Source organism: Polypterus senegalus, chromosome 10 (genome assembly GCF_016835505.1).
Source record: "Polypterus senegalus isolate Bchr_013 chromosome 10, ASM1683550v1, whole genome shotgun sequence".
Classification (NCBI taxonomy): Eukaryota; Metazoa; Chordata; class Cladistia; order Polypteriformes; family Polypteridae; genus Polypterus; species Polypterus senegalus.
Window position 1 is genome coordinate 153,081,700 of NC_053163.1, and position 16,377 is coordinate 153,098,076.

At 39.8% G+C, this 16,377-nt stretch overlaps 1 protein-coding gene across 1 annotated transcript in view; it reads right to left on the reverse strand.

The window, feature by feature from the left end:
* Positions 1-16,377, reverse strand: part of dpp9 (dipeptidyl-peptidase 9) — a 170,984-nt gene that overhangs the window by 7,250 nt on the left and 147,357 nt on the right. The window contains exons 15-19 of the mRNA XM_039767093.1: positions 12,992-13,127; positions 11,781-11,926; positions 8,213-8,359; positions 7,566-7,718; positions 7,297-7,439 (exon numbers count right to left, since the gene is read on the reverse strand). Coding sequence (XP_039623027.1) covers positions 7,297-7,439; positions 7,566-7,718; positions 8,213-8,359; positions 11,781-11,926; positions 12,992-13,127 — 725 coding nt within the window. The remainder of the gene's footprint in view (positions 1-7,296; positions 7,440-7,565; positions 7,719-8,212; positions 8,360-11,780; positions 11,927-12,991; positions 13,128-16,377) is intronic.

The window sequence follows — 16,377 nt, forward strand, 5'->3', positions numbered from 1 at the left end:
TAAATGTTAACCTCATTTTAGGTTATTCATTGCATTTCAACTGATAAACTTATGAAAAACTGGAAAAACTTTTCTAAGACGTTTGACCATGTGGTGGAATAAATACATAAGACAACAAGAGTAAACACAGCACATTTTTGTAAATGACCATTTAATTGAACAAAGGAAAAAAAGTTCACCAACACCTACATAATCCATGTGAAAAAGTAACTGCCCTTCTAAACTTAAGACTCGGTTGCGCCACAACTGCAATCAAACATTTTCCATTAACAGGAGATCAGTATTGGGCATTTCTATTTATCCTTACAGATTGGTTTTAACTCAGACACATTGGATGGTTTTTGATTATAAACTCACCATTTAAGACTAGAATTATCAGAGCCTACGAAAAAACTTGTAGATCTGTCCCACCTTAAATCGCTTCTTAAAACCGTTCTCACCCCTTCGCCAGCGTCTTTTGTAATCTAAATGTGCTGATAAAGAAAACTGCAAGTAGCCGGCTATTCCATCCCCCACCGACTTAGAACGTGCACAAACTTCTCCCAGCTCATGTCTTGATTGATTATCTGGGAGTGAAGTGGAGTTTTACAGTGGAAATAATAGATCATTATTTGGAATTCACGCATTTCACGTGTGTTCCGTTTCTACAGTAATCCGTGTAAACACATCTTTAAAACAGAAACGTTTTTCATATTGTAGTAGTAAATGACAAAATGTAGGCATAAACTATATAATGTATGAAGCCTGAAGTCCAAATATCAAAGAAACACTTTCACAAAAGGTACAAATATAACAGAACAAGTATACGTTTATTCAAAAATATACACACGTGGACAAAATTGTTGGTACCCTTCAGTCAATGAAAGAAAAACTCACAATGGTCACAGAAATAACTTTAATCTGACAAAAGTAATAATAAATAAAAATTCTATGAAATTTAACTAATAAAAGTCAGACATTGCTTTTCAACCATGCTTCAACAGAATTATTTAAAAAAATAAACTCATGAAACAGGCCTGGACAAAAATGATGGTACCCCTAGAAAAGACTGAAAATAATGTGACCAAAGGGACATGTTAATCCAAGGTGTGTCCACTAATTAGCATCACAGGTGTCTACAATCTTGTAATCAGTCAGTGGACCTTTATATAGGGCTCCAGGTAGTCACTGTGTTGTTTGGTGACATGGTGTGTACCACACTCAACATGGACCAGAGGAAGCGAAGGAAAGAGTTGTCTCAGGAGATTAGAAAGAAAATTATAGACAAGCATGTCAAAGGTAAAGGCTATAAGACCATCTCGAAGCAGCTTGATGTTCCTGTGACTACAGTTGCACATATGACTCAGAAATTTAAGATCCATGGGACTGTAGTTAACCTCCCTGGACGTGGCCGCAGGAGGAAAATTGATGACAAATCAAAGAGACGGATAATACGAATGGTAACAAAAGAGCACAGAAAAACTTCTAAAGAGATCCAAGGTGAACTTCAAGCTCAAGGAACCATCAGTGTCAGATCACACCATCCGTCGTTGTTTGAGCCAAAGTGGACTTCATGGAAGACGACCAAGGAGGACACCATTGTTGAAAACAAATCATAAAAAAGCCAGACTGGAATTTGCCAAACTACATGTGGACAAGCCACAAAGATTCTGGGAGAATGTCCTATGGACAGATGAGACAAAAATTGAACTTTTTGCCAAGGCACATCAGCTCTATGTTCACAGATGGAAAAATGAAGCATATCAAGAAAAGAACACTGTCCCTTCTGTGAAACATGGAGGAGGCTCTGTTATGTTCTGGGGCTGCTTTGCTGCATCTGGCACAGGGTGTCTTGAATCTGTGCAGGGTACAATGAAATCTCAAGACTATCAAGGGATTCTAGAGAGAAATGTGCTGGCTAGTGTCAGAAAACTTGGTCTCAGTCGCAGGTCATGGGTCTTGCAACAGGACAGTGACCCAAAACACACAGCTAAAAACACCCAAGAATGGCTAAGAGGAAAACATTGGACTATTCTAAAGTGGCCTTCTATGAGCCCTGACCTCAATCCTATTGAGCATCTTTGGAAAGAGCTGAAACATGCCGTCTGGAAAAGGCACCCTTCAAACCTGAGACAACTGGAGCAGTTTGCTCATGAGGAGTGGGCCAAAATACCTGCTGAGAAGTGCAGAAGTCTCATTGACAGTTACAGGAATCGTTTGATTGCAGTGATTGCCTCAAAAGGTTGTGCAACAAAATATTAAGTTAGGGGTACCATCATTTTTGTCCAGGCCTGTTTCATGAGTTTATTTTTTTAAATAATTCTGTTGAAGCATGGTTGAAAATCAATGTCTGACTTTCATTGGTTAAATTTCATAGAATTTTTATTTATTATTACTTTTGTCAGATTAAAGTTATTTCTGTGACCATTGTGAGTTTTTCTTTCATTGACTGAAGGGTACCAACAATTTTGTCCACGTGTGTAACTGCAGAAAAAAAGCCGCCTTAGCATGCCACATTGACACACATTCACTACAACTGCCACGGTAGCGTAATGGTATCAGTTGCTGACTGGTAATCAAAAGGTCATGAGTTCAATCCCGCACCGTTGAATTTTGAGAAGTAAACTGTTCTTGTTCTTACTATTTTAGAATAAAACATAAATTTGATTTCAGTGTGTAACAGCCGGTGTAATTTATGATACTTGTAAAGATTAGTTTTTTTTTTTTTATTCACTTTTCCTTCTCTCAGTTGTGTTCAGGATCCTTCCCTACCCCAACCATCTGAGAATGCTGTTTTCACATAAAGATGCGCTATAGCTGTACAGCGTACTTGTGACTGCATTCTCGTACCAATGCCTGCGTGCACTTTTCGTGGCATTACACGTCTATTTTTTTAGCATGCCCGTGACGCTCAAACACAGGAACATATGTTGGTGTACAAGTATAACAAAACAAGTGCACTTTTATTCTAGACTATAAGGGAAGAAAAAATAAAGCAAGTTACAGTAGGCAGTTGATACGACAGCTTGCGTGGTGCAATGCTAAGAACTGCTGATTTCCGATCCGTGGTATATAAAATCATCCCATTCAAATATTAACAATTCCCACATACCCTTTCTACATTCACGACATGTGTACTTGTTGCAGTGTACACACCTCTCTGTGCTATGGTTCCTATTACACTAAATGAGCACCTGACACTGTACTTTCTTCCCTGTATAAATAACATTCAAGCTATTGCGCGTCTCCAAATAAATCACATTTGAGATATAGCGCGTCTTTATGTGAAAACAGCAGTGTCAGATAGGGAGAGAGGGGGGATCATGAATGCGACTGACAGAATGGAACTGAATTTAAAAAAAAAAAAAAAAAAGTTAACCTTTACAATTACACTGGCTCTTACAGACTGACTGAAATCAAATGTATGTTTTTATTCTAAAATAGTACAGTACATGCAATATTATTTGAAAACGAACAGCGTCAGATTGGGTTCGAATACACACTGATTACAGAAGGCATCAGCTTATTCAGTGCAGCAGTTTCAACGCACAGTACCTGCAATATTGTTTGAAAACGAACAGCGTCAGATCGGGCGCATATTCAAACCTGATCTGACGCTGTTCGTTTTCAAATAATATTGCATTAGTGCGATGATGTTTTTACATATATTGTCTCTTTTATTCATCTTGTGGTTTGTAATCAGTGACTGCGTGTTTTTTTCCCCCCGATCTTGCCAGTTCGCACATGTTGCTGTATGGTGGTGTTTCTTTTGTACTCCAGGACATGCAGAGGACAAAATAGTACAAAGCAGTAAGTTCAGCGCTATATGCAATAAGACAGACAGACAGGCAGAGAAGGCACTAGATATATAAATAAACAGGGAAGGCACTGTATAATAGATATATAAAAAAACAGCTAAGGGGATAGGAAGGAAAGGCACTATATGATAGGCAGACAGGGAAGCTCCTATATAATAATAAAATTACTGTTATTACTATATACCTGTAGATAGACAGGGAGTTCAGGCAGGCAGGCAGAACGGCAAAGGTTAAAAATAATTAAATAAATAAATTCTCCCCCCCGCGGGGAATCGAACTCGGATCTCTTGAGGTACAGCAAGTCTGCTGCAGTCTAAGTGACGAAATCTTACCACTACGCAATGAAAGCAATTGTTAAATTCTTGAACCTTTTATGAAAGTGTTTATTTGATCTTTGGCCTTCAGGCTTCACACATTTTATAGTTTATACCTACATTTTGTAACATTTATTACTAAAATATGAGAAAGTTTCTGTTTTAACATTGTGTTTACACAGATTACTGTAGAAATGGAACTGACATGAAATGCGTGTGTTCCAAATAACAATCTTATTATCTCCACTCTAAAACTCCACTTCACTCCCAGATAATCGAGGCATGAGCTGAGAGAAGTTTGTGCACGTTCTAAGTCGGTGGGGGGATGGAATAGCCGGCTGCTTGCAGTTTGTTTTTATCGGCACATTTACAGGACAAAGGAGGCTGGTGGAGAGGTGAGAACAGTTTTAAGAAGCTATTTAAGGTGAGACGGATCTACGAGTTTTTTCGTAGACTCTGGTAATTCTAGTGTTAAGGTCCTGACAGAACATCTTAAAGTAGCTGAAGTCTGGACTTTTTTTTAGGAAGCCATTCAAGGGTGGGCTTGCTCTCGTGCTTCAGATCATTGTGCTACTGCATACCCAAATTGTGCTTGAGCTTCAGATTACGGATTGAAGGCCGGACATTCTTCTTCAGTATGTTCTGATAAGAGAGCTGAATTTCTGCTTCCATCTGCGATGGCAACAAGCGCAGGCCCTAAAGCAACAGAGCATCCCCATATCATTGTGTTTTCACCACCACGTTTGACTGTGGGCATGATGTCCTTATTGTGGAAAGCTGTGTTAGCTTTACCTGAGATGAAACAGGATCAATAACTCCCAAAAAATTCTATGTAGACTCATCAGTCCATAGAAATTATCCCAAATGTTTTCGGGGATAATCAAGGGATTTATCTGCAAATTTTAGAAGAATCTTTATGTTCTTTTTGTTTAGCAGTGGTTTTCACCATTTTGGCCCACTGTCTTTCTAATGGTGGAATCACGAATGCTGACATTAAATGAGCTGAGAGAGGCCTGCAGTTCCTCAGATGTTCATTTGTGATGAGTTTCCTATGAGCTCTTGGACTCCCACTCCTGGACTCATTTACCACTATTCCAAATTTTCTCCATTTGAGAGATGATGACTCTCACTGTGGTTCAATGGGTTCCCAGGGTTTAGAAATTGCTTTGTAATCCTTTCCCTAATATTATATATATCTGAGTTCTTTCTCAGGGGCTGGTGCACTGTTTGTTGAGACCTTATAGCCAACTCCACTTTGCTGGAAAATGTCTATATAGTATATGTGTATACTATTATCCAATGTTCCCAGTCTTTGGAATGGATTACCTGGTATCCTTTATTCTGCTTGGTTGGGCGGAATTTTATAGGCTTTATCCCTGATCAAATTCAGAGGTCCTCCAGAAGAGTTCCCTTCACTCACTAAAACCTTAACGGAACTAACACAGGTGTCAAAAAATATAGGAATGATTGACATTGTGTTGTAGTAAACCAAGATAAGCCTACCTTAAGACTCACCTTCATAGCAGCAAAGATATGATCTAATAGTTTGAATACTGCAATACCAGCTAGATGCCCCTTGCCCTTACTATATATTCAGACTGACTTTTTCCCCGACATTACGGGTATTACTGTTGCAAAGGATTAGCTTTTCATTTGAGTGGAGGCCACACTAATGGTCAAGACAGATAAAACTATAGCGGTTACGTTTATATAGAAGGATCTATAATATAAATACAACACAAAATCACAGGACACTTGTATATTGTGATGGCCATTAAAAGCAAATTAGCCAAGATACAAGCAGAAGAATCTGGATTAAAATAGACATCACTAAACCATCCAATCTGTAGTAGTGATGGGCGGTGTGTACAAAGGGCAGGCGGGACTTAATCACTGTGAGCTTATGACCTGCACTTACTTCAAATCACTTGTTCGAGGGGACCAATATTAAGCCCCCGTCCCCAGGATGAATGCCTCTTGTTGTCGGTTAGATAAGCGGATATGAAGCACTACATATATAAGGGAATGAGAAACCTGTTATTGCTCAATATTAGGTGTGCGACAGGCCTATCAGAATATTTCTTCTTTTGCACACGGACTGGGTGTTGGGTAGGGTCGTGGGGTCCAGTGGTTGTGGGTCATCTGTTGGTGAAAATAAATTCACTGATCTTGACTTTGCAGACAATGCTGTGACCTTCACGAAGTCAATGGAGGCTCTGATCGGGGGCTCTCGAGAGACTGAGCGATGAGTCTTGAGTGTCTGGGCTTGCCAGGGTCCTGATAAAAACGAAGAGCCAGGCCTTTAATGACCTCATGGGCACGGCCATCAGCAGTGTGTCTGTCTGAGGAGAGAGTGTCGACATCATGGAGAGGTTTAATTACCTCGGCAATGACATTCACGTCTCTGGCGATTCTTCCTATGAAGTCATTAAATGGATTGGGAGAGCATGGGGGATATCATGAGGTCTCTGGAAAGGGGTGTGTGGTGCTCCTGATATCACTGCAAAAGGATGAAGGTCCAAGTCCTTTCTGTCTTTCTATATGGTTGTAAGACATGGATGCTATTCAGTGACCCGAGATGAAGACTGGACTTCTTCAGTACTGTGTCTCTTTGGAGAATCCTTGGGTACCGCTGGTTTGACTCCGTGTTGCTCACGGGGTCCTGAATGATGGACATTACCTGCATTGTGAGGGGGCATCAGTTACGGCACTACAACCACGTAGTGCGATACTCCTAGGGTGATCAAGCTCACAGGATCCTAAATGCTAAGAACCCAGGCCAAGGGGACACCCACTGGCTGTGGCAGATAGATGGTAATTTCCATAGGGTGGAACTGGATTGCATGTCTGCCTGGGTGGTTGCCTACCAGAATCCTGATCGGTTTTGTCGTGTGGTAGGTGTGGCAACACGCTGTACCAGTGCATGCTCCCCAACCACACCTGACCTACACATGACCACAAACACAAGTACCCTGATGTCTGTCCCTGTCTCATCTTGTGGTCCACGGCGAGGACCTTATCCACGGATAGGTGCAATGAGATTGCAAGTGTCATACAATGGGTTAGACTTGTATAATAAAGGCTAAGTAAATCTGAAGGTACAAAAACTGCAGATAGCAAGAATTAACTGTGTTTTGTCATGTACTACTACACAGTTAAAACCTTTAAACCTGCCCCGGACTTACTCATTGGGTAGCTTTTCCACATGTAGTGCTACAGATCCTGCTTCATAACCCTGCTGGTTGCTCTCTGGAACGCCCATGTATCGCTCCGTGTACCCTGTATCATATGCCATCCACACTGTGACTGGGGCACCAGCAATTGCCACCTGTGGTACAGGGAAAAAAAAATGCATTTCATGGCGGAGAAGGGGGGCAATGTCTTTGAGAAAAAAAACAAGCTTTATCTAGTAACTGCAAATTCAAAAATGAATGGATCTGTCCAATTTGCTCACCTTAAAAATGTTCGGCCTGTGAATAAGGCCCATGAGAGACAAGAAGCCTCCATAAGACCAGCCATGGATGGCAACTCGACTCATGTCAACAAATTTGTACTTCTCAGCTACATACTGTAAGCCTTCCACTTGGTCTTCAATTTCCACTTGGCCCTGAAGGGATGACAAGAGGAAGACTGCGGTAATCAGATTATTATGACAAGTTAGAAAGAGACTTTCAAAAATTAAAATTGGATTAAAGAAGACGGAAATAACAACAATAATGATAATAATTTTTTTTTTCTTACTATTCAAAGCATGTCAGTGAGTCAGGAGTCACTTCCACCATCACTAATGTGCAGCATCCACCAGGGATGCTCTCACCTCATTGCCTCCTTTGTAAAGTGCCAGCGTAGGCAAAATATTTTTAGATGTATAGAAAATGCTCAATTTTAGAGAACAATTTTGCATGGCAAATGCATATATACTAAGTTTGTGATGAAAAATACCAAACTTATCCTTTAATGTGTGTGGGCTGTTATAACGCAGTAAGGAACTGAGTAAATGTCCAAGTTTATGGTGATGGTTTGCTTTGTCGGACGTAACACTCCCAGAGACAAGCATAGAATACGATCTATATGCGACGTTTGCTCAATTTGCCAACTTACCATTCTGTTTTTGAGTGCTCCTTCAAAATTGAGCCCCCTCTGACATGAGCCCCGACCATCAACAACTACCACCGCATAACCCAGAGAGGCCAATGTATTCAATCGCAGGTATTTGACTCCTTTGAATGAATTATTTACTAGTTGCACCTGTAAGAGAAAGAAGTACATCTACTGTAGACTTAACAAAGTGGAGATGTAGTGTAGCAAATAAATTTTAAAAAGTAAGCAAAGCACAGGGTATTAGAAATAAACTTGATTCATTAGGATTAAAAGTCAAGACAGTGGTAAAGAATGCAGAGGTAATTATTGACTCTGACCTAAATTTTAAATCACATATTAATCAGATTACTAGGACAGCATTTTTTCCACTTAAGAAATATAGCAAAAGTTAGACCTCTTATAATATTGCAAGATGCTGAGAAATTAGTTCATGCTTTTGTTTTCAGTCAGCTAAATTACTGAAATGCACTCCTCCCAGGACCACCCAAAAAAAGACATCAATCAACAGCAACGAGTGCAGAATGGAGCTGCCAGAATCTTAACTAGGAAAACAAAATCTGAGCACATCACCCCAGTCTTAGCGTCACTACACTGGTTACCTGTGCCATTTAGAATTAACTTTAAAATACTGCTTATAGTTTACAAAGCCTTCAATAATCTGCTCCATCCTATATCTCAGAATGCCTGTCACCTTACACTTAGCTCTTCAAATGAGGGTCTGCTTAGAATTCCAAGAGCTAAACTTAAAAGAAGTGGTGAGGCGGCCTTCTGCTGTTATGCACCTAAAATCTGGAATAGCTGACTGACAGAAATTCGCCAGGCTAATATAGTGGAGCATTTAAAAAAACTGCTCAAAACTCATTACTATAACATGGCTTTCTCATAGCTTTATTTTAGCTTAACCCTGATATTCTATATATGCATTTAATTATCATCATCATTCATGGTGGCTCCGAAATCCGTACTAACCCCTACTTTCTCTGCTGTTCGTTTTCCGGTTTTCTGCTGTGGCGATCTGCGTCCTCACCACACGATCAAAGCACCGTGATTGTCCCTACATTGATGGATTGAAGGCCAGAGGTCCACATGACTATCATCATCAAGTTGTACCATGTGAAGCCTGAAAACCATGAGGACTGATTGAGATCATTGATGTAAGGTAGAATGCCTAGAGGGGACTGGGTGGTCTCATGGCCTCAGAACCCCTGTAGATTTTTTTGTTTTTTTTTCTCCAGTGGTCTGCAGTTTTTTCTGTCCTCCCTGTCAATTGGACCTTACTTTTATTCTATGTTAATTAGTATTGCCTAATTTTACTTTTATATTTTGTCTTTTTTCTCTTTCTTCATCTTGTAAAGCACTTTGAGCTACATCACTTGTATGAAAATGTGGTATATAAATAAATATTGTTGTTGTTTCTTGTATAGATTTATGTGGATTAAAGAGATATTTTTATATTATCTCTACTACCGGTCAAACGTTTTAGAACACCTCAGTTTTTCCATTTTTTTTTTCAAATTTAATCAGCTGAAATGCAATGAATGACCTAATATGGTGAAAAGGTAAGCAGTAAACTGCCAGAGGTTTAAAGTTTAGTTTTTGCAAAAACTGAAAACAAGGAAATTCAGAATATTAAAAACGGGCCTTCTTCAGGGTTCAACTAATAGGTTACAACCTACAGATGTTCTGCAGAAATTCAAGTTAATGAAGCCTTGCAAGTTGAAGCAAACAATTTGCACAGGTGTCCCAGTGTCTGTCGATTACTTAAAAAACTCTCGGCGTGTCTTAAAGCAGAGTTTGAACAGACTGTGTTACTACACATTCTGAAATTTCACCTGGATAACAACAAGAAGATGGCAATTAACAAATGAAATGAGACAGAGCAGTATTACCTTTATGAGTGTAGGCCTTTCATTTAGAGAAACTGCACCAAAAAATTATTAAATAATAATAATTTAATAATAAAAATCAAGTATCAGTGAGTACTGTGGTGTCCTACACAATCCAAAAGCAACTGAAAACTGGAAGAAACTGTTAAGTTTCTGCTGTGATGAGGAAACTTCGTGCTGCAGGTTTGACAGGGCGAGTGGACAAAAGAAAGCCAATCCTTAAAGGACCAAATGGGGCCTTGAAATACCAGCCGTGGACTACTGCAGCCTGGAAGAAAGTCTAATGGACTGATGAAACCAAATTTGAAATCTTCGGTTCACCATGGAGTGTGTTTGTACTCTGCTGAGTTGGTGAAAGGATGGTCCCTCAGTGCATGACACTAATTGTCAGACATGGAGGAGGAAGGTCTTTCTGACCAATATTTCTTTTCCCTTATAGAAAGAATACCAAGTGTGTGTTTGGCTGTAATATCAGCAAAAGGTGGCTATTTTGATGAATCAAAAAATGTGTACACTTAATGATTCCTTGACTTATTTTGTTCATTTGACTTTGCAAATTTGTTCTGTGCTTTACAGTAATTCCTCCTCGATCGCGGGGGTTGCATTCCAGAACCCCCCGCGATAGATGAAAATCCGCGAAGTAGAAAACATATTTTTGTATGGTTATTTTTATATATTTTAAGCCCTTATAAACTCTCCCGCACTGTTAACATTATTAGAGCCCTCTAGACATGAGATAACACCCTTTAGTCAAAAGTTTAAACTGTCCTCCATGACAAGACAGAGATGACAGTTCTTTCTCACAATTAAAAGAATGCAAACATATCTTCTCTTCAAAGGAGTGCGCGCATCAGGAGCAGAGAATTTCAGAGAGAGAGAGAGAGAGCGAGATAAGAAAATAAAACAATCAAAAAATCAATACGTGCTTTTAAGTATGCTGAAGCACCGCGATAAAGCGGCATTTTTTAGAGGAGCGTCCGTATCCTCTAGGCAAACAGCCTCTGTGCAAACAACCCCTCTGCTCACACCACCTCCGTCAGGCAGAGAGAGTGAGAGAGAGACATAGAAAAGCAAACAATCAAGCACCGCGCGAGAAGCATATCGTATGTCATTGAGGAGTTTTAGTTAATACGTAATACATGCTCTGATTGGGTAGCTTCTAAGCCATCCGCCAATAGCGTCCCTTGTATGAAATCAACAGGGCAAACAAACTGAGGAAGCGTGTACCATAAATTAAAAGACCCATTGTCCGCAGAAATCCGCGAACCAGCGAAAAATCTGTGATATATACTGAGATATGCTTACATTTAAAATCTGCGATGGAGTGAAGCCGCGAAAGTCGAAGCGCAATATAGAGAGGGATCACTGTAATAAAACATTAACACATTAAACTGCATGCATTTCCATAAAAACGGAGGTGTTCTAAAATTTATGACCGATAGTATATGTCTATGAAAACATGGAGTGAATGGAAAAGTATGAATCTCACAGTGGAGAGCAGCAGCGAACTGAAGAACTCAGCTGGGAATGTACTTCCACAACTGTATCACTAACCAGCGATGACTAAACCATTTATGACCAGCACAGACAAATGTTTTATGCACGTACTTTAAGGTCCCGTGTGCCAGGTTTATCAGAAACAGACAGGTGAATAAGATACAAACAAAAGGACTTCTTTGTACCTGAGGCCCACCATAGACAAACAAGATTGTGGGGTGCTTTTTTCCTGGTTGGAGGTTGTGTGGTTTGTATACCATTCCATACAACTGGAACCCTGCTTGTCCTGGAAAGTCAAATATATCTGGAGGTATATAATCCGGAGGACAGCCTGCGAAAAAAAAGGGAAAATCAGGGTGGGAAACGCATGTATTTCTACATTAAATGCTGCCACTACCATCACGAGCATGGATTAATGCTCGACTTCAAGGGCCCTAACTAATTAAATTACTCGTATACAAACAGACTAACAGTAGAGAAGTACTAATAAAAGGACACTGTAAAAATGCAAAATAATCTAAGAACCCCCAACCCCCAAAGAGAGACATAACCCAAGCAAACTAGTCTAAAGACACTTTGGAGTTTGACATCAGGATTCAGTAATTTTAATAATAATTCTTTACTTTTCTATAGAGCTTTTCTACTACTCAAAGCATGTTTAGTGAGCAGGAAGCCACTTCAACCATCACTAATGTGTAGGCCCACCTGGATGATACGACAGCTGCCATCTTTGCATCAGTACACTCACCACACGTTAGCTATAGGGTGGTGAAGAAACAGTAAGCCAATTAATTAGAGACAGGGGATGATAAAGGGGCTAGAATGACTAGGCCATGGATTGCAAGCCAGAACAGCGGGGTATCATCCTGTTCTTTATGATGGATGCCCAGGGAACTTTTATGACGACAGAGAATCAGGATCTCAGTTTTACGTCTAATCCGAAGGACAACGCCATTTTTACAACACAGTGTCCCCGTCACTGCACTGGGCCATCAGGATTCACATTCAGACCATAAGGTTTGCCCCAATCCAGCTAGCTAACCTTGCCAACACCTCTTCCAGCGGCAACCCAATAATTTTCTCACACTAATACACTGAGCAATAGATGAGTAACTGATAGCTTAAATCTGTATGCATAAAAGTCATCTTCCATTGTGTTGTTGTTTCCCACATTTATTAAGTTAGTCCATTCTGAGCGCATAAATCTAAACCCATAAAATGTTCTGGAAAGATGATAACCCTAACACCTTCTTGAAACGTTATATCAGCTTTACACTTTCTCTTGGCTCACCGATTATGGTTTAGGTTGGAATGCAACTTGGAACCATTGTACACTCTGCGGCACGTCACTGGCACGTTAGGTTAAATGGCAGTGAGGGGATAAAGAGTCTCTTACCAGATGCCTCCATCATACTGGCCCAGAACACTGGCTCCTTATGCAAGGGGTCACTGTCTGGGCCCGTGAGCCTGTAGACATGAACGCAAGGTGGAGTGCCGACATTGCTGTAGTGGCTGATGAACATGTCAAAACTCTAAAAAACAAACAAAGGCAAATGGAAAAGTGAATGATATGACGGCACTAAGGCGGAGAAGAATATGCATATACAAATATTCAAAAATATTTAAACACATATGCATGTGTTGTGTTTCAGGTGGCACTGGACAATGCGGTACTTTTGTTTGATATGGAGAAAGATGTGAATAAAAAGATAAAAGACAGGTTTTTGTAACCGAGAATATGTTTGCCAAATTACTCTGCAATGTGAACTAATACGTATTCTTTGCAAAACTGGAGCATAAAATTTAAGATATTTGGATTTCACACACTGAAGAAACTCACAAATGAAGTGTCACTCAATTCATCTGCACTTACTGAATAGGCATATTAAGTCACGTCATGTCAGTTTATGTTAGTGTCATAAACTGCTCATGAAACCGGCGTACTTCCAGAAGTCCCCAAAACAGCTACAGTTAAACCATTATTAAAATAAAAAATCACTCAAATGTCAGCATCTTTATACTAATTTCCAATCTGATATTTTATCTAAAATAACTTTAAAAAATATTTGTTCTAAAAAATTTTTTTCTGAAAATACAGATGTGGTCCTTTTATAGCTCATAATTAGTCATTGATGGAAGTTATAACCCAGGGGTCCCCAACTCTGGTCCTGGAGAGCCTCAGTGGCTGCAGGTTTTCATTCTAATCCTTTACTTACCGTATATGCTCACGTATAAGTCGGGTATTGAAACCTGAAAAATCGATCATAAGATCAGACCCCGACTTACAGGTCCGTTCAAAAATGCGACACTTAGACTTTTTATTTTATTTTCTTGCCCCCTCCAATCTCTCATCAGTTTCTCAGTTACCCATTTCTTTCGCTACTTCAACAACATTTAATTTAAAACCAGATTCATATTTTCTTATGATCGAATGCTCCATCGTAGATAAGGGATGCTCTTACGATAAAGGTGTATGTGGGTGCGAGATACAAAAAACAGAAAACAGTGCAAACGTTGCTTCAGAATAGTTCGGGTATTACGGTGTGGTCATGTAGTCAAAATAGAGTGAGAGAGAGAGAGAGGAGGGTTAGGAGCACCCGCTGATACAGCGCATTGCCACACCCACATAGTAAAAAAAAGGCTGTGGGCTCTGTGGTTACTCACCCAGGTGGGCGTTAGCATATCAAAATCCCTTGTACCAATAGCGTGAGTTTTCCGCATTCAACTTATACGACCGACATTATAAAATACCGGAAATGATACTGTAAAATAAAGTCCTGACTTATCCGCGGGAGAACTTATCTGTGAGTATATACAGTAATTACTGCACTGTTTTTCTTGCTAATTAACTTCATTTGAACTAATTTTAACTGATTTCTTTTTTAGGATTTGTTCCCCTGAATTTCTTCATTTCTTTCCTCAAATGGCACCCAAACAGAAATGAAATGTGAAGTGAGTGAGCCAGCAGAAGACCAACTCAGTCAGGGCCTTAAACTCCAACTAATTTCACTCAAACCAGTTGCTTAATTAGAGGATTCCAAGTCTTGTTAATAATTAAACCTGTTCCTTAATTCCATGCGCTTGTTGCTGCTCTCATTGTGCCATAGCACACATTTCTGAAATTGTTGATTTTCTCTTTTCTAAGAGCAGCATTGTTAACACTAGAATTACCAGAGCCTACGAGAAAACTTGTAAATCCGGCCCAACTTAATCCGTTTGCACCTCTCTGTCAGCGTCTTTTGTCCTGTAAATGTGCCCATTAAGACAAGCAGCAAGCAACCCGGCTATTCCATCCCCCACCGTTACAGAACGTTCACTAAGTTCTCTCAGCTCATGCATTGATTGATTATCTGGGAGTGAGTGAATTGCTGGAGTTTTAGAGTGGAAATAATATATCGTTAGTTGGAACACATGCATTTCATGTGTGTTCCGTTTTTACAGTAATCTGTGTAAACACATTGTTAAAACAGAAATTTTCTCATATTTTAGTAATAAATTTTACAAAATGTAGGCATAAACTATAGACTGTGTGAAGCCTGAAGTCCAAAGATCAAATAAACACTTTCACAAAAGGGTGAAGGATGATACAACTGCTTCCGTGGCGTAGCGTTAAGATTTGCTGACTTGTAATCAAGGGGCCACCGGTTCGATCCCCTCTGCCTCCTATATTTGCCATTTTCAGTAGTGTGCTGCTCTTATTGTTAATATATTACAGTACACACATACATTTGATTTGCGTCTGTAACAGACCGTGTACATTTATACTACTGTACTTGTAAAAGTTACCTTTTACATTTTATTCTCTCATTCACGATCATGATACATACTGACGCCCCCGGGTGTGAATTTATGCTGGAGAGACTGCATCGACATCGTGCACTATAAGGCGTGAGTTTATTAAGTGCAGCAGGATCAACGCACATGTACTGTGCAAGGCATGAACAGGGGCCACTGTGAAAAGAAGGGTGATAGTGAGTGAGAGAATAAAAGTGAAAAAGGTAACTTTTACAAGTACAGTACTATAAATGTACATGGTCTGTTACAGACACAAATCAAATGTATGTATGTACTGTATGATATTAACAATAAGAACAGCTCACTACTGAAAACGGCAAACATACGAGGCAGCGGGGATCAAACCGGTGGCCCCTTGATTACACGTCAGCAAATCTTACCGATATGCCTTCGAAGCTGTTGTATCGTCCTTGAACCTTTTGTGAAAGTGTTTATTTGATCTTTGGATTTCAGGCTTCACACATTTATTACTAAAATAGGAAAAGGTTTCTGTTTTAACAATGTGTTTACACAGATTACTGTAGAAACAGAACACACATGAAATGCATGTGCTCCAAATAACAATCTATTATTTCCACTGTTAAACTCCAGCAGTTCACTCACTCCCAGATAATCAAACAAGGCATGAGCTGGGAGAACTTGGTGAATGTCCTGCAATGGTGGGGGATGGAATAGCCGGCTGCTTGTCTTAATGGGCACATTTAAAGGACAAAAGACACTGACGGAGAGATGCGAACGGATTTAAGGTGGGCTGGATTTATGACTTTTCTCATAGGCTCTGGTAATTCTAGTGTTAAAATGTTTTGGGGACCTGAGCAGATCAACATTCCTGAGACCTTTATCTTCGTTTATTTTCAGATACTGAATGATCGACCATGTCAGTCTTGTTTTGCTGGTCATGTTTTGGTTCATTTTGTATCTTATTGTTTGGCTGCTAATTAAGGAAAAAGAAACAATTAAGGGGTCCGAGTCTTCAAGAACAAGTCA